This window comes from Acipenser ruthenus, chromosome 14 (genome assembly GCF_902713425.1).
Source record: "Acipenser ruthenus chromosome 14, fAciRut3.2 maternal haplotype, whole genome shotgun sequence".
Lineage (NCBI taxonomy): Eukaryota > Metazoa > Chordata > Actinopteri > Acipenseriformes > Acipenseridae > Acipenser > Acipenser ruthenus.
The window spans coordinates 11,188,844-11,208,843 of record NC_081202.1 but is presented as its reverse complement, the minus strand read 5'-3'; the positions used below and the strand labels follow the sequence as shown (position 1 = coordinate 11,208,843).

The following is a 20,000-nucleotide window of genomic DNA, read 5'->3' as shown; positions in this document are numbered from 1 at the left end:
TGAGATACTAATCTGCTTGTGTCAAGTAAATAAATGTTCCTGGTACTATCTTCAGGTACTCTAAAAGACATCTTAAGAGCAGGGAATAAGAAGTTACCTTCCAAGTTGCTGCATTACGCCTGAAGTAGGCAAATGTCCGTGTAAACCAGCTGTAAATTTCATTAAGTGTTAACTGCATGTCAGCTGCTTCCATGATGGCCTGAAATGAGATTACATCAAATAATGGTTTACTAACTAGACTGGATGACACTTTCTCAACGCTGCCTTAATTTAAGCAGCAATTAATTTTAATCTAATCAGGCAAAGTTAATTTATTTTCCACTTACCTGCCTTATGAGAGTTGCATAAGTAAATGGAGGTCTGACATCTGCATTCTTATAAAACTCATAGTTTGGGGCAATCTCTGGAAAAATAAATACTGTGTCACCACCTGCAATAATTGGTAAATGTAATCCTTTAGGTTCAGAATTCACTTTGGGTTGCTCAGACATTACCATGCGTTGTTAATGTTAGCATGCAATTCAAAAAATGATGATAAAACATGGGTGGGAAAAAAAAAACATTTAAATATCCAAAACATTAAGGCACAAAAAGCATGTTAAGTGCCATATAATATAACAGGAACTCTAAAATGCCATTTATATAAACATTTTATTTTCATTTTGGAAAAAGGCATATTAACTAGCTTTCGTTATTTACTTGAGACACACCACAAAGTGTTGCCTCTGAAGAACACAATTCTTATTATAAATCTGTTTTTCTACATGTACATTGTGAAATACTAAAAGCACACATTTAAAAATCATTCAAAGATTACATTGACAACTGAATTTATTGTTTACAAAACATTTCAAACCAAACATATTTATATTATATATACACACATATATTTTCTTTTTTATATATAAATGTCAAGTTGTATAATTATAGACTTCAGTGATCCAGATCTTTTGTTTTTTATATATATATATATATATATATATATATATATATATATTTTTTTTTTAAATTGCTGAGATGCAAGGCAATTTGTCAAAATGTAAACAGTCCCGTGAATGTTTGCAGATGTGCGGTCGGCAAGACTCCTACCTGATGACATGGGAATGCTGTATTTGTCTGAGTGCCGTCTTCGGATGGCTCCTACATTGGGCAGGCTGGCTGAGGTGATAACAGAGGACCCCTGGGTAAGTGGAGTGACTGGGGCTGTTGGCGTAGTGGGGGTGTGAGGTAAGTTCTGAGGGGACGTCTCGGACATGTTCTTGGACATGGTAACACTCGATACCAAATTCAGCTGAAAAGGCCCAAGTGGAAGAGAATGGAGAGAGGGGGAAAACAAGGAAACGACAGGAGAAAGGCGGCTTTAACAAATGAACAAACAGGTTTGACAAATGAGTGGATTCGCTTCTACAGCTGTGTTGCCACTAATAAGCTGCATAGGAAGCAGCCAATCTCAACTAATTACAGGATGAAATTGGATCATAAGAACCCTAATTAGAGCACGCTGTTAGAGATTATCTAATGATCTGCTTCAATGTTATTCTGGCCCAATATCTAACCAAAGCAGGCTATGCACAGAATTCTGTATTTTCAGAAAAGCAAGCTGCCACCTGATTGACTGCTATGGTAATACTGTTGTGACCTTTTGTAATGCCGAACAAACAATGCTTTCCCCCCCCCTTTCCTTCTTTCTTTTTCATTTTATATATATATATATATATATATATATATATATATATATATATATATATATATATATATATATATATATATATATATATATATATATATATAAACATACACACACACATACACACAGTATATATATATATAAAACAGATATCGTTTACTAACAGAAACTGAAATGTGTTGCTAATACAATGTTGCTTCACTTTTGCTTTCAGTTCCAAATCTTAGCTAAGGGGCTCCAGCCAGCTGGAAAATTTTACACTGACCTTTAGTCTCTCTGCTAATTTGGTGGAATGGTAATGACATTACTACACATTCAAACAAAATTGTCTTAATTGCAAATTAGCCAGAGGAGGCTGAAATTTTTCAAATTAAATCTGATTGGAGATGGCGAGAGGGGAATGGAATTTCTCCATTAACAATCATTTGTGGCATGTGTTAGCAAATATAATGAAATGTCAAGTTCGCCAACTCTTCTGGAAGTATCATTTTCAATTTATGATTACTGTGTCACTTAGGGCTGATGTACAGTACCTTAGAAAGTGGGCGTCACGGGAGGAAATAAAGGAAAAAGGATGGTATGTATTAGCTATTATGTCTGCAAGAAAGTCTTCCTATTAAGGTTTTTTTTTTTTTTAATGAAAATACTATTGCAATATTTACCACACACCTTCTGTCATTGATAGCCTCCAATTACAAGAATCTACAGGCAGTGCAAAAACGTCAAGCTTTGATACATAAAAAAAATCCTTTCTTTACTATTGTCCTGAATTTCGGAAGAAGTTTGGAAAATATAAAAAACACAGCTCAATTGAATACAGAAAATATAAATACAGCTCAACTGAATACACAAAACAGCTGACTTTGCAATCTGAAAAACACCTGTCTTATCTTAATAACCATATATCCATCATTAGAAGTATCTTTTTATGAGGAGAAACTGATTAGTTTAATGTTAATTGATCTTTCTTTGTGGATCAGTTTTACACATACAGCCAGTAAGGAGATTTGTTAAGGAAACAGAAATTAACATATGCTCGCTAATTGTTCTTTCTTGGGCAGCAGCCAGCAGAAGCACATTAGCAGTCTTACAATAACGACTGGCACCCTGAAGGCATCCCCAAATGCATCTGTTCCCAGTAAACCACAAAACTGTTTTTCAGCTACTACTATAAGCTTGTCGAATGAGACGGGTTTCTTTGTTAGGTGTACAGAAAAGATAATTCTGCGTTTAATGACTTTATTCAGTAGCATTCTATGCCAGTTTTACAGCTGGCTTTACAGTAAAAACAGTAAGGACATATATACAGCGTGTCTCCATAGAAGCACTTACAAACAGTAAACCTTAAAAGGAATCTTTACAGTTTTTGAAGTATATATATATATATATATATATATATATATATATATATATATATATATATAATTTCACTGTATTTAATGTATTATGCATTGTTCCCCACTATCTTGTAAAGTGCTTTATGATGGTGGTCCACTATGAAAGGTGCTATATAAAATAAAGATTGTTTGATCTCTCTCTATATATACATATATATACACACACACACACACACACACACACACACACACACACACACACACACACACAGATACTGTCTCAAGTGCAATGACGTGTACAACCAGTTTTTGAATTTGATCACATCTCATGTGATTAGGCATGTACACAGCGTGTGCAGTATAATCCCCGGTCCGCAGTGACTCCCAAGTCGTGGAGTTTATGAGTGTTGACATGGCAGGAAAAAGAAAGACGCGCGACTGCATTATACAGGTATTTTTTGTGTTCTCTGTTAGTAAAATGTGTTTTAGTAAAGTGAATACACATTCATTGAACACATACTGAGTACAGCACTGCCACAGATGCTTAAATGCAGTGGTAGTCCTGACCGTATAATACTGTACTGTAATGTCATTAATTCAAAGGTCATTACACGTAACACTGCACGGCAGTTAAACTAAGCACCCTCAGGAGACGATCGCTTCAAGTATACTGTAGTAATAGGATTCTGCAGCCTTAAGTAAACATAATCGTGATCATATAATAAGTTGCCTACTCACGAGGACTTGTTTTGATTGTTTTGATGTATTGTCTTTAGTGATTGAGCACCATTGACATCTGTATACTGTATTTAAACTGCCGATGTGCAGAGGCGCTTTTGCTAATTGTAATCATATCGGTCTGCTTTTAAAAATCACCACTTGTAAGAATCAAATCATCTGGGATTTTAAATGTATATGTGTCTATACAAAACAGAATAAAATATGTATTTTTCTGAATTACCGGTACAAAATCATAGTGTTCAATGTTAACCTGTTCCAGAATTAAGTAACAAATTAATAGATAAAACAGCTGTTTTACATTTTGCAATTTGTTTGTGCAACTGCATGCACGTTAGTGGATTTAAATGTACCAATTTTTTGTATTTATTAAATCTGTAGTTAAGAAAAAACTCTTGCTGTCCAATTGTTCGTAATTATAACTCTGATGTTCTGTAACAAAGCGTTTCAATACGGTTGTCAAACATATAAAGACACATTCATAATACATCTTCTCATAAAGCATGTGTGTTGCATGTATATTTATGGTGTTAGACGAACATATTTTCCCAGCTCCAGTAACAAGCATAACATGTTTGCAGGCATACAATCATGCACTAGCAAAACGGAATTTATTAAATATAACTGTGGAAAAGCATGCAGAAAGCTAGGATTAGCACTTAGCTACCGCGGCTCATCTGAATATATTCAAGGTTGGGTAAAACTCATTATTCAGGACTTGCAGCCTTGATAACTTTGATTTTCATCCATCCATAGCATGGCCAAAAGGTAACATTTAATGAAGTACCATTCAGAGAGTAAATGGGGTCATATAACAGACAGTGCGGTTGCACCTTGTGTTCATGTACTGATAGCTGTTAAGGGGGCAGTGGTGAACCAACAGAGCTCATTTCTCCTTGGTAATAAATTCATACTATTAATATTTATCAAATGTGTGGGCTGTTTCAACTGAGCCTCTGCATATGAGGACATAAATCTGCACTATGATATCAATTATGAAGCTTCTTTTGTACAGCACATTAATTTGAGTCTTTTTTTTTTTTTTTTTTTTATATTACCCACTTTTATTCTTTTAAGCCAATTTAATGCCAGCAGTGCAATATACCACTTTCAATATCTCCAATGGGAACTTTAAACTGTAGTTTCATTTTAAACTTCTCATCTACGATTCTGTATTAATTGCCCACCATCAAATGCAATTAGCAATTCTTTCATGTGTGGTCTATGTAATGTAATACTTCATTTACATTATTCATTCATATTCTGTTTTGGATTACAGGCTGAAAATTATTTGTCAGTGTAGATGTAACCCCGCTGTTGGAGTTTTGAAAAAAATACTGATTGAATAATTAATTGGAAAAAACGAGCTGCAGATTCCTGATGGATTTATGGGATAATTATTCTATCTTGTGATTATCTACTTTATACGATAGGAAGTGATGAGGAAAATGATTCTATTGAAATGAAGACAGTTACTCAGCAGCATAACATTACAACAATGTTTTGTCACCAAAAAGATTTTAAGTATCTAATATTGCCAAATAAATATTTATGTTAAAGCATGTGCATGATCAAGTGTGTGGTTTCTTAAATACATTTTTAAAAGAATATTGGTTTTAACTTTCATGGTACATTCAATTAACACCCTTTGTTGGAAAATACATAAATAATAAAAAACACTTGTGGTTTGTACACATTAAATCTGGTACGTAACTACTAAAATGAATACAATACTAAATCAAGCAATGCAATTGGTGTAGTCAGAACCAGTTTTCAGTGTTTCTGTATAATGCAAAACTGATGAGAATTAGCATACCATCAACTACCTGGATAGACGATAGCCACAGGCATATTGTATAGTAAATTACTAGCCTGCATTCTTCGATACACACACTTCATTATGTACAGACATTATTTACTCTATGAATAGCTGGTGTGTAGACTAGAGTAAAACAGCACATCATAAAGTTATCTACTTAAATTTACTGTAAAGAACACAAAAATTACAACTTCAGAACATGTTCTATTCCTTTTCATTTCCACTAGTTCAATAACATTTTACTTTTTTTTCCAATATAAAAAGATAAGATCGTTTCTTGCCTCATGCTGCTTTAAGTGTTACCTTAGTAACACAACTAAAACAGCAATTGCTGGCCAACAGGTTGTTTTCAACAGTGGAATATACTTCCAAATCCATTGCTGGAAGATGTTCTAACATTTTCGCAACATACCCAAGGCAGTCATTTGTACACTTATGGGTGTTTTGTGTTTAGTGTCACCTACAACGAAGATCAGATAGGATTTGTATAACATAACATTACTTTTAAAGAAACGTACAATTTGAAAAGCTATTGCATTTTGCTTTTGCTTTTATTGCCTCACACTTCATCACTTTCAATGTTTTCTAACTGTCACTTAAATTGTTCATTTTCTGTCCGCTACATTTTTAAGCCCTATTTACTGTTTATAGAGCAATATGCACTCACAGGTTTTGGAGATGGCTTGGGCTCCGAGGGTCGCATGTGCAAGTGGGTCATCATTGCCTGAAGACGTTCACGTTCTTTAGAAAGCTGTTAGGGGAAAAAACGCAAGACCACAGAGCATTTTAGAAATGACTGATATGGCTATTTTACCACAGTGATACATCTTATTATCGAGCTTGTCTCACTGTAATTGAGTCCTGCATATAGGAAGTCTGGCTCTGTATGCTACCTACTTTGGAAGATGCTGGGACTTTTACCATAGGAAAAATGAAAAAGAAAAGAAAATCTCTGGTCGTAGTGTGTTAAAAGGTCAGGGAAAACAAATAACACTTCATCTTTTTGTCAATAACAGAATTTAGGTCACAGATGCTTTGACAGTAACAAGTTACTAAGACCATAAATTAGAAAGCCCTTTGTGTCTACTTAAAGTCCTGTGGACACTGTTAGGAATGGACTAGTGCCAGCAGCTGTGAAGGGGTGAAGGGTCCTTCAAGCAGAGTGCCTGCAAGGACTGCCTACACACCTCTTCCTTTCCCTTGGAGGTCCAGTTAGTGCCCCTGCAATCTGCCATCATCAATCTAATTCAATAGAGTGACAGAGACCAGGCAGTGTGAAATGCTGAAGTCCGCCACTGAGCCAGCATCCACACTGCACTGCGTCTCATTACAACTGACGGACCTTACTAGTCTACAAAAACATAGAAGAACTAGTATAATTGGTCACACTGTTGGCATCCGCTTTAGTATTATTTTTACTATGTCAGGAAAAACATACTGTCACATGTAAACTAGATTTAATTTTCTTTAAATCAAAGAAAAATAGCTCATGCAACATAAAACTATTTAGATTACACAAAGTCTTATTCTCTCTCTCTCTCAAAAAAACATTACATTTAAAAGCATACAGCAAACATTATGCTTAGGAAATACGAAGTTAAATACACCTCATTTTCCCAAGACTTGAACAAGCAATGAATTATATGAATACAATTAATTCTTTAAAAAAATATTCTCTACTAACAAATACTGTCTTTCAATTACATGATTAGTGTTCTTTCTAAAGTGTTAAGTTAATTAGGTCGTGTTCTACCTTCTTAAAATACTTTCTACATGTTCTTTGTTATCTTCAGGTGTTAATGTATATGTAATAAACTAGAAAAAAATGTTTTGCACAAGTTGAAATTGTAAGAAAATTATTAGAACGAAATTGATTTAAAATACAGACATTTTATTAAAACTGATAGTCTTTGCATGACTACATAATAGACTGATGGGAGTTTGAAAAATACCTGTATCTCTAATTGTTGTACAACTTGCATCTGTACCCGGCACTGTGCAGTGCTCCTATCATCCAATGCATGTTCATGGTTAAGGTGCCTAAAAACCAACAGCAAATGTGATGCAGTAATAATAATAATAATAATAATAATAATAATAATAATAATTTCAATATATATATATATTATATATATATCAAGCTATACAACTTATTCATACACATATTTAATCTTAATCTTCTGTAGCTATTTCACCAAAATTGATACATCATAATTTGCTAGAATTGTATTTTAATCATAATTCAACAAATGAACCTCTCATTTCAGCTACAGGGTAAAACAAAGTTTGTTGACAGTTTTATTTTAAATATATGATCAATAAACACATTATATATATATATATATATATATATATATATATTATATATATATATAGGTTTTTCATATTACAACTTGACATTTTGGAAACACATTATGTTTCAGTAAATTCAAAAGAATACATAATGCAAGATAAATTATGCAAGTAAAAAATGTATAAATAGAAACAAACAAAAAACCCCATTGTAACTATATGCCCAACAGAGCCGACTACAATAAAATAATCTTTTTTTTTATTTTTTTTATTGGAGATAATCACTTAAGTCAAATTTCCTAAATGTTTGCTTCAATGTGCATACTTTCCAGAGACATAGTGAATTTATCTAGTCTGCCCTTCATTAGAATAGAACATGTAGACTGCAATAACAGTCAATGAGGTTTTGTCTTGATTGGATTTTGTCTGGAGAACACAAAAGATCCTTGCCATTAAAATAGACCTTTATTCTGTGGTATGAAGGCAAGAGGTTTTTAAACTGTTGTGATGTTCAGTAATGAGCCTCTATCTAAATTATCATTGGTGACAAACTCACAAAGCACTCTTCGAGGACACATGGTTATGAAATGCCAGAGCTGCCACTTTCTTTCCTGTAATTATAGGCTAGCTTGCAGCCCTTCAATGATCATTTATAGAACAGCCTTCAGTGGATTACTGAGCTTGAAATACACATATATACCTCTGCCACATCTTTTTTTGTTCTTCTTGCCTCACTATTGTTTACCAGTGATATGCAAAATAACAGTGCCTATTCATTACCCTACCTAATTATGCCAATCAAAGCACAGGAATAGGAGGAGATACATAAGCACAATGCAAAAAGACTTGATCACTGTGTGCTGCATTAGCATTAAATTATGAATGTGTGTATTTATGATAATTTCAATTTATTCCCATTTGTGCTTTTGTAACTGTTTCAGGTCTGATGCTTTAAAATTCTCTATGATTTATAAATCAGGAATGAGATTAAAAAAAAAAAAAAAAAAAAGAACTGGATTGGTGTGTTTCTTCAGCTGGTGCCTAATTGCTGTTTCAGAATGCATATGCAAAGGGACATTTCATTAATCATTTAATCATGTCCCTTGCAGGAAGTTGGAACTAATGTTGCAAATACCCTTTTCATTTCAGTGCTCCATAATGCTATCTTATGCACTTGATATATTGCATATGTCATAAATTATAGCTGCTTCAAAAGGACCAAGTGGGTTGTTATCCCTGAAGATACTTTTTTCAAAACCTTTACGTTTCCTACTTATTGCAAGTTCTGTTTCAGATCTTCATCACAGTTTTTATTTATTTATTTATTTATTTTTTAGTAGCAGCTGTTTCTAACGGCAAAGGGCTGTGAATTACCCGTGTGGCGCCTGACACTATTTTACAGAACTATTCTCTTACTGGCCTGCTAACAAGCCGATTACACACAAATCACTGAATGCCTATGAAATATTTAAGTGCATCCTACTCTACTATGCATTAATAAGACCAAAGCAAGCCCTGGAATTCTGGTTAGCTTTCATCCCTAATGTCCCCTAATTAGCCTCTTACAGTGACTGTAGTTCAAATACAGAGGTGAAGAAGAAATTAAATGGGTGCCTTCAAAAAGGCAGCGCTGAACAAACATTCCTCGAGCCGATTCTAATTTATGGGTCACTTTATAGGTATATTGATTTTTGTTTTCCAAATGGAATAAATGATGTGGTCGGTGGATGCTCAGTAAAGCAGCGAGAAATTGTGTTTTGAGTGACTCGGCGAGACTTGGTACTAAAGTGTGAAACCTTGCTGGTTGTTATTAAGAAATACAATAGCAATATTTCTTGCTCTTATTGTATTACTTGTATTGTAACACTTGAAATGTATTTGCTTACGATTGTAAGTCGCCCAGGATAAGGGCGTCTGCTAAGAAATAAATAATAATAATAATAATTAACATTCTTATAACACAGGGTGGGAGCCAGTAATGAGGATTCCACAGACACAGTCGTTTATATATATATATATATATATATATATATATATATATATACACACACACACAGTTTGGAAACACTTGCGGATTCTACATAATTCAGAAAAATTAAAAAAAGTATTTAAGGCCCCAGTTGTAGCATTCAAATGAGAAGCTAATTTAGGTGATATTTTAGTTCACAGTAAACATAAAAAAATAATTGACAAAATAGGTTCTACGAACATGTGCACCAATAAATGTAAAGTGTGTAAATACACAGACAAAAGTAAAAATATAATTAAAACATAAGAACACCACATATCCACTAAAAACTAATACCTACTGTAAAAATAACAATGTCGTTTATGGTATAGCCTGTGAAAAATGTGATGAAATCAAATATGTTGGAGAGACTGGAACTACTTTATATAAAAGAATTCAGAACCACCTTTCATTAATTAGAAATAAAAAAATGAACGAACCAATAGTACAGCACTTCACCAGTCAGGGACATGACATAAATGATGTAAAGTTTGTAGTATTAGAACAGCTCAAATTAGACAATGCGACATATAGAAGAATAAAAGAAAGTAAATGGATAAATAGACTGAACACGATTATGCCAGCGGGACTCAACAGAAAAGAATGAACTAATTAACTTCAATAAATATATAACATTTAACTAAATAAACAAAATTCATTCAAAAGTTGTGCATGCTGATGCGCTGGGTAGGCCAAATCTAGACTGATCCTCAGAGCCAGCATTGCATGATATAATAAAAATATAAGTTTATATAAAGTAGTGTTAATTAGAATTAATACAGATTCAAAGATAGAAGTAAAAATGATGTCACAATATATAGAACACCATTACATCATGTAAGAATAAATCATGGATTTGAATGTAAACAACAAGTAGTTGTCATGCTGTCAAAAACCTATAAATACCTCCAATGTTTTGATTCAAACAGGCTCCCTTGAGAAAGATATGTACAACATATCAAAACGTTGGGCAGCTGGCTCTTTGAGCTAATATATATATATATATATATATATATATATATATATATATATATATATATATATATTTTTTATATGTATATATTTATATTTATATTTATATATTATATATATATATATATATATTTATGCTCATTATATATATACACACACACACACACACAATACAACATAGTCATTAACCTTGATAATCTTTTAAGTTTCAACAAATGTATTTCTACCTAATGTGTAAATTTGAAATTGAATGAACCTAATACATTATCCATATTTTATTGTATTTTCTTAAAATCAGGGGATAAGAGTAGTAAAGTTTTAAATAATATATTTTGTTTCCCTCTACAAATTATCAGCTATAGTAGCATAAATGTTTGGACTAAATGGTTGGCATAAGTGATTCCCTTTACTGATTTCTTAGTGTACATTCGCATTTCAGTTAGCGTGACATGGATGCTTTAAGTTGAAAAGGTTTCGTCACATCCAGCCTGCAACCTGGCAGTTCTTTAAGACCCATCAGGTCTGTCCTCTGGGTTTTAATTAACAACCCAGTATAGGCACTGCTGGTCAGGTTAGTGGCTGCACTTGCCACTTACAGCATTCCGGCTGTAGATAATAAAGAGGGGGCAACAGATAAAACAAGTCTCTTTTCACAAGGTGCAATCAATTTTGTTTCACTCATTATCTACCACACAGGGCAAGACTGTGAACAATACACACATGTGCTTCACAAAATGTACATTTAAAATGTTTTCTTTTCATTGGGATGTATTCTATTGGTTCAAATGTTACTTCCCTTGCCCAAATGCCATCCTCTACTAGTATGTAAAACTAAAAATCAGATTTTTTTTTTTTTTTTTTTTTTTTTAACATCTTATTTAGGGGCCTCTTTTCCTGTCTGTAGACTCCAAACAGGCCTGTACGAGTACAATAAAGAACAGCCCTCAGATCTGAATGATTTTCAGTCACTCTGGCATTTGATTTTGGCAGATTTCTTATGTAAACTGTTTTAAAACTGTGTGTTCATGCTTTGAATGACAAACCTGATCGTTACTGGGGGCAAACTGACACATCTCCTAAAGCATGAAAAGGTTTTCCCTGACACCAACAAAGATTTCTCCATAGCAAAAAAAAGCATTAGCCATCTTTGTACTGCAGATCATGTTGTGTTTGTTGGAGTCTGCTGCATACAGGTTACAGAGCACTAGTCTCCCCCCTGGATACTTCTGCTGTGATCTACTACCATGTTTCATCACACACAAAAAAATTGAAATAAAAATATGTTAACCTGAATTAAAAAGGTAAGTGTTGACAGAACTAAACAATTTTAAAGGCAATTCCCATAAATGTAGAACAGTACCTGATGATCTTTTTTATTTTTAATTTCTTTACTTTTTTTGATTGCTAACCTAACATGTATCATTCAATTACTTATCTGCTTTTACACTCTCTTTAACTGTTGTTTTATCAGAATTTACAAACAGTTAAACATGTCAGACTGAAAAAAATAAAATGTTACATATTAAAAAAAAAGACATCTTTAAAGAATTTAAGAAAACTGAAAATCTAAAACAAAGAGATGCATTACATCATTTTTTAAAACACACACTTAATTTCTGACTCCAATGAAAATCCTTTCTATGATGGGAGAACTGAGGAAGTCACTGTTTTCAGTTGTAATCCTCCTTTTAGATGCTACTGCACAACCAGCTCTTTACACAAGGTGCAAGATTAACTTCTTCTTTGCAGCCAAGGTTCAACTTCAGAACAGAAACTAGGATCTCTTATAACTTTGTATTAGCCTGTTTCTGAAATCCACAAGGCTGGACTGCACATGGCTTTCCATGCCATGGACAAGCTGACATTATTAGATACTAGCCCTGGACACATGCATTAAGCAGTAGGTAGCATGTTCACTTTTCTTTGTGAAACTACTCTAAACAATGTAGACTACCAGCTGGACTATTGGCCAAATAATGTCTAAATAAGTAAACAGATCATTGTGACAGAAAGACAGTGATTCTTGGTGGTAAATCTCCTCCCGACCTGTGAGGGCGCTAAGTAACGGGAACAGAATACCCTGGACTGTTTGGCCTGACAATTTATTCCCAGGGTTAAAAGAAAGGTCGGTCATCTAGAAAGGGGGCGGAGCTTCGGTGCACAAATGCATCGACCCGGAAGGGAAACAATCTGGCAGACGCGAATTGGAGGAGCGGCTACAAATTGTTTACCAAGGGGTCATGTATGACAGTACAAAAAGGGGACGAAGCGACGTAATCTGTTCCTTCGTTTAGGTTAAAGAAAGAACCCGGAAGGACCTGAGGATTGAAAAGCGTATCGTAAGTGTTTGTTTTGGCATTAATTGTTGTTATTATTAACAGCAGACGGCTAACACGTCCAGTGCTTTTGCCAGAGGCCAGCACGAACCCGGACAGCACTGCACTTGTGTCACAAATAAATAATTGTAAAGCACCATGAGCACTACAGCACGCACCCAGGACCGGTGACCTTGTTTGTGTACCGTGTTTGGAAAGGGACTGTGTTTAATACTGTTTGGGACTGCAAAACCCTTTGTTTTGAACAGTGCAATACACATTGATGTGTATTGCCTGTAATTATTGTTTTGGTCACCAGACCTGGATTACAAATTAAATCTATTTTCTGATTGGATTATCACTGTCTGTTTCTTCACTGCGCACCGCATCACTCCTACACCTGTACCCAACTAACCACTTTGCCTCATTTTTTGATGATGATGGAAGTAGAAAACAATAAAAATAAAGTATATTCCATAGCTTCTAAATGTTTCTCTTGTACAGCACACATGTGTAAGTTATGAATGAGCATGTTTACTTATGAGCGAACAGGGAAACAAAGGACATTTACAGCTATGTAAATCTGCACAGGGATGCCTACCTATAAAAACAGTACAAAATCATTATTTTACACTTAATTAAAAATATTTAAATCTACGATTTAATCTTTCTAATGCTCACACTCTTTGTTCTGAGTGGTTGTGCGATAGATAACCTATAATCTGTAGCACTGCAAATACCTTGTCTTTGATGCCCCCACTAACATCCTGGCAACAAAGTAGACCAATTACAAATGAGCTAATTAACTAAATTGTTGATGAAGCATGAAGAGTTCATTCACTCTGTTAACTGCTCCATGACAACACTGGATACACAGATTGTGAAGCTATGCATCTCTGCTTATTCCATGGTTACAATATCTACTATATAAAAAATATTAAGCTTATAACCAAAACACATACATTAGCCAGAATTAAGATCCATAATGACATGAAAAGCTTGAATTTTTGTTTAAATCCATTAAAAGGCACCTTTTACCACTTTGCTTTACATTTTTAAGCTTAATGACCCCAGCCGACAAAGTGCTCTACAAAAAGGCATACAAATTGAATGTGAGGTACTTTCAGGAAACTGTTGAACATTTTAATGGGCTGTATTTTGGCTAAAACTAGTAAATGCTGTAGCTGCACAGAGCGCACCGATTTGAAGGAAGAGGTATAAGATTTGTTTTTTAATTATTCAAATAATTCTGAAATGTTCTAAATTAAATATAGCATGAACACATCTGCTGAATCTTAGTTCCTGGAAAAAAACATTAAATAAAAGCTTTCCACAAACTATTAATCCACATAATCCACTGGCAGTTCCAGTCAACTTACTTTAAAAACTGGCCAAAATCTTCACAGATGCTTTCACAACCAGGCCATTTGCACACTCCATGGCCGTAGAGAGAATGAGAGGCCCCAGTCTCCTCATGTAACGAGCTGCAGGATAAGAAACTGGTGTCAGATTCATCTCAAAAGCCATAATCGTTTGAGGCTGCTAGCGCCTGTCAGGTTACAATTAGTGACAAATGGGTCAAAACAGGTCAATTGAGCTCGATCCAGGTCAGGAGAAATTAATCATTCAATTGAGTAGTTCAACTGCCAAGCCTGGATGTTGGATGATGTTCCAATTAAGAAGAAAACAGAATCAAATATGACTTAAATTGTGTGCGTATTTTTTTTTTTACAAGAAAATAAGACAACTGTGTAATGCCATCTGGTGCAACATTGACATTTTAAACTGTTGTACAAAGCCACCGAAAACGTGCAAAAACTCCAATATCAGTAAATGTAAATACATTCTTCTGCAACTTTTTCAAAAACGAGGTTTTGGCCTGTAAATGTTTAATATGCAAGGTGTTTCTTATTATCAAATATGTCATTTGGCAAATTGAAAGAACATTGTAATTAAAAGAATTGTGTACACTTTTGTTGGTTAGTAAATAAAACTATGGATTAAAAATAACGGTTAGAAGAATAAAACAATTTATGAAAAAGGAACCTGAACTGAACTGAAGTATTCCCTTCAAAGGTAAGTACAATTAAATCTATGAAGCCTGAACATTAGATTGTACATGAACGGGTTAAACATGAATGCATTTTTCAACAAAAAAGGGTGCATATATAACCCTACCTATACTAAATATTCTATTAAAGCTGACAGTTAACCTTTATGCTTCTGCTGCTAAGTTTGCCAGCACTATAACAGAGCTCACAAACTGTTTTATACTGATCTCTCCTTGTTGGATCATCATGAGAAACAAGATGCCTATGGGATGCTTACAGATAGAAAGTATTTTCTTTGTATTTTTTTTTGTTGATGTCTGCGTTTGAAGATTTTGTTTCAGTACATTTTAGCACCTACTCAGTTCATATCTATTTTAAATAATTTACAGAGCACATCTACCTTTCTTTAGGTCTGCACTCTTTCTAAATACCTGGCATATTGCTGTTGAAGTGCTTAAATAATAGATAAGGCAGGTAAATAGAAATACGAACAGACTTGTATTCCAGTACTATGGCATATAAAAGGTCCATCACAAGTATAAACATTATAGAACCCATCTTGGCATCTTGTATTCTGTTTATATGACAAGCTATGTGGTAAAGTAATTTCAAAAGAGAAATACTAAATTCTTAATGCACACTGAGGGAATGTTTTCTGTACACAGTTCTCTCGCATACTTTCTTGTAATGGATTTTGTATGAGCATGTTATTAAATGGTGCATCGCCACATGGGTATATCTATTAATGTTTCTGATATTTCAGTAGTTTCACTAGATAAACAAACACATAATTCAACAAACTAAATGTAAGATGCTGGTTCTTAAGTGTACATGTGCCTTTATGGAAGCAGCTAGGACGCGCAACAGGAGACGTGTTGCTAAGCAACTAATTGGGCAGGTAGGGTCATCTGGTGCTGAGTTAATTGGGAGGTCCTGATTGGTTGGGGGGCGTGCCCAGGGAAGCTGCGCAAACCTCAAAAAAGTGTCTGCACCACAACTTGAGGCTACTGCACGGCCATAGCCATACAGACGGGCGCTGAGCAAAAGCTTGCTGTGTTGATATCGAGGAGGAGAGTGTCCGCTCCATGGAGAGAACTACTACACTAAACCCTTCCACTCCAAGATGGTGCTCGTGAAGGCATTGCCTAGCCGAGCGTTTGAAGAGGCCGGAGTCACCGTGAGGATGCTGGGGCTTTGGGATCCCAGATGTTGGTCAGTTTAGGGGATGTTGATGCCAAACAGTATATAGGGTTTGCATAGTGTAATAGGTTCCTGGAGCAGGACGTTCCTTTTAGTGGGATTAGCGCTTGCCAATTGTGTGGCAAACTTTTAATCTAACACTGGGCTACCATTGCTGGTACCCTAGTGGCAGCACGTGTGTTAATGAAATCTGCGCATCTGTGCGGCGTGTCAACACCCAATGATCTGTGTCTGCCTCGGTATTATTCAGTGATGACCCACGTATGTAAGATCACCCTGTTACAAACATGCATTCTCCTCTTGACAGTCTCATATTTATGAAGTTTTGTTTGTTGAATTCAGAATGTACTGTAGATGCACGACACACTGGAAAATATGAAAAGTAATGGAAGATCAATCGTTACCTATCTCTTCTCGAATTGAGGATTGAAGACTGTCCATTCACTGTGGAATGATGGGTAATAGGTGGCGATGCTTTGGAAGTGGTCGTGGAGGTAGTAGAGGAAGAATTGTTAGTAGTGAGGTCAAGCCCTCCGTGCTTAATGCCATTGTCTTCCATTTTGTGAGCCCCGGTTACTTCTTTCCACAACTGCTGGATTTCTGCGGGGCTCAAGCCAGCTGTACAATCAAAAATGCAGTAAACCAACAACAAAAACATGTTTTCACAAAAATGTAATTATTCTGTCAAAAAAAAAAAAAAACCAAAAAACACACACACACACACACACAAAGTCTCTTCATTGAGTGTATAATAAATCAATTTTGTTGCAACAATTTAGTTTTTTAATTTGTTACAAAACAGTTTTGGTTTGACTTAGTTTAGGTTAGCATATTAAATGTGGCACATTGGCGAACCAACTTGAACCAGAGTTATAAAGATAGATGTGTAAGTTCTACAGAATTATTATCAGTGATGTCTGTGAACATCCATAACTATTAAACACTCCATAATGCTAAATGTAACAATACTAAAACAAACACTGAAGACTGATAAAGACTTCTGGAAACAATCAATTTATTAATAGGTGTGTTAAGTACTAATTTTACATATCTACGTTGCTTGAAAATATAAACTGAATCATAACTAAAAATAGTTGTGCCACAGCACAATAATCATGGCGTATTAATTGACAGCTGTTGTATACAATGATGTGCCATACTGAACTAAATCCTTTGTTTCTATAACATTTAAAACACCAAAGTGAACCATCAGTCATCAGTTATATTTTAACCTCCTCTGGAACAATAAATCTATTGGCATATTACCCACAATTTTTTAGACTCAGGGAACAGTATCGCTTCTAAACTCCTGAAAGCAATATTTTAGTCTTAGTTCACTTTGACATATGATTTTAAAACAGTTATGTCTTTTTTTTAAAAACAAAATCACTACCTTCAGACCTATCTTTATGATAGTCAAAATCTTCACAACCTTCAAAACCTGAGTCAAAACTTAAAAGCCCACTTGAGCACCTGTTTGTAGCTGCAGTGTGCTGACTGATTGTTAGGAAGCCATTTTGGCCCTGTAGTTAGTTCATCCTCCTCATGCAGATGAAAGGTTGTAATTGATTGGTTCATGCCATCAGTAATAGAGTCTGCAATTGGTTGATGATGTAAATCTGGCACTGAGAAGACTATTGTTTTCCATTGTGTTTGGTGTACTTGGTTTAAAATGCATGGTTTCTGACTTACATCCATACACGCATATTATATATATATATATATATATATATATATATATATATATATATATATATATATATATATATATATATATATATATATATATTTTGCTATTAGTCGCTATGATATAACAAATTGAATAAATACATCAAATAAAACTATGCATTTTGTTCAGGCATGTTCCTTTAAAAATTTGGAATAATGTAAATGTAACGTAAACAATTTACTAAAGGCACAGCAGTATTATTAATATCACCATCAACAACAGCTCCCATATTGGTGTTTTTACTCCCCAAAACTAACAAAAATGTTACTGCTGTGAAGAAAAGCACCAACCAACCACAACAACAACAACAACAACAACAACAACAACAACAACAACAACCACCACAATCAACATGACGCCCACAATGCAGCTGCTGGTGCACAAGTAAGCTTGAGGGGGAGCAAGTACCTTGTGGCAGGGACTGGACAGGGAGGGCAGACTGTCCAGGTGGCATGGAGATGAGGCCCTGCCGCTGCAGGTTCAGAAGGTGCTGTTGCTGCTGGAGTTGCTGCATCTGAAGGAGCTGCTGTTGGAAGACAAGCTGCTGGGCTGCTAGCTGCTGCTGCTGCTGCTGTTGTTGCTGTTGCTGTTGCTATAGAGAAAGCACACATTAAAATAGAAAGTCGGCACAGTGCAATGCATGACCTTACTGATTTTTTGGCACACGCCTTCCAATTCTACAGTGCTCTCAGCAGCCATGATTATTATCTTCTGTAACAAATGTAACCATAATAAGCTAGTTGAGCTGATGCATGATGTAATCAGTGGGTTCCTCTTGTTATAGTTTTACAGCTGGATAGAATGGAGAAGCATTAAGAAGTGGAGGGGCTTACAAGCCTGGAACCTGGACCTTCTCTACTGCTCTTCAGCACAAAGCTACACTGCTTCCTGTGGTGTTGCTTAAAATCATTAACATGTTTAGACATTTACAGTAATACAGCTAGAATTGCCCACAAGCTTGAATAGTCCCTATAGCCCAATATAATTCAACATTTAAAAAAAGAAATAGCTGGACATGTATGTTTTGTATGACTACAAAATTAATTTTAACTATATGTGAAACAAACACATTAATCATGAATTATAACAATACCATCATGATAAGGTTGCTTGCATCAGGAATTATTCTGTTTTAATATTATTTATGTTAAAATCATGCAGTAACATGGTTCTTCTATACAAATATATTTCAAACAATGCTCATAGTATAAATCTTCATAGCATTATATACTGTGGCAGATTAGGGGTAAAAATAAAGAAATGTAGTCCAGGAGGGGCCAAAAGACTACATCACCCAGAATGCCACAGGAGAGAGCCAGGATGCATTTCACCTGGCTCTAATTGAGACTGAATGCCACCTGTTTGTTCTGGGCAGTCTCCAGTCTGTGTGAAGAGGTGCTCAAGGTGAGGAAAGCGATGTGGTTTAAGTAAGGTACATGTGAATCTTTTTGATTTGTCTGTGTATTTTGCAACAGGTAAATGGCTTAGCCGTCTGGTTTTATAGTTTCAGGTTTTTTCTTTAAAAAGTTTAGTTAGCACTGCATGTGTGAGTTAGGTTGTTTGTTTGTTTTATTTTGTTATTGTAAATAATAATAGTGCGCGAACGCACTAAAAACGTGAATCGTGTCTGGGTCTGTATTTTAGAATGGCAAAACGATCCTCAGTCATGAGGCTGTGTTACTATATATTGGACAGTGACACATTTTTTGTTGTTTTGGCTCTGTATTCCAGCACTTTGGATTTGATACAATGACTATGGGGTTAAAGTGCAGACTGTCAGCTTTAATTTGAGGGTATTTTCATCCATATTGGATGAACCGTTTAGAAATTACAACACGTTTTGTACATAGTC

General features: G+C 34.9%; 1 protein-coding gene across 16 annotated transcripts in view; it reads right to left on the bottom strand.

Moving 5' to 3' along the window:
• LOC117419882 (forkhead box protein P2) overlaps positions 1 to 20,000 on the bottom strand; it is a 149,174-nt gene that overhangs the window by 13,397 nt on the left and 115,777 nt on the right. For 8 of the 16 annotated variants that reach the window (XM_058985812.1, XM_058985809.1, XM_058985816.1 and 5 more), the window contains 8 exons: positions 18,557 to 18,740; positions 16,824 to 17,037; positions 14,548 to 14,652; positions 7,534 to 7,621; positions 6,249 to 6,332; positions 1,090 to 1,291; positions 327 to 430; positions 98 to 199 (listed from right to left, as the gene is read on the bottom strand). In XM_058985812.1, coding sequence (XP_058841795.1) covers positions 98 to 199; positions 327 to 430; positions 1,090 to 1,291; positions 6,249 to 6,332; positions 7,534 to 7,621; positions 14,548 to 14,652; positions 16,824 to 17,037; positions 18,557 to 18,740 — 1,083 coding nt within the window. The remainder of the gene's footprint in view (positions 1 to 97; positions 200 to 326; positions 431 to 1,089; positions 1,292 to 6,248; positions 6,333 to 7,533; positions 7,622 to 14,547; positions 14,653 to 16,823; positions 17,038 to 18,556; positions 18,741 to 20,000) is intronic. The other 8 variants (XM_058985813.1, XM_058985805.1, XM_058985804.1 and 5 more) reach the window with 3 other exon arrangements.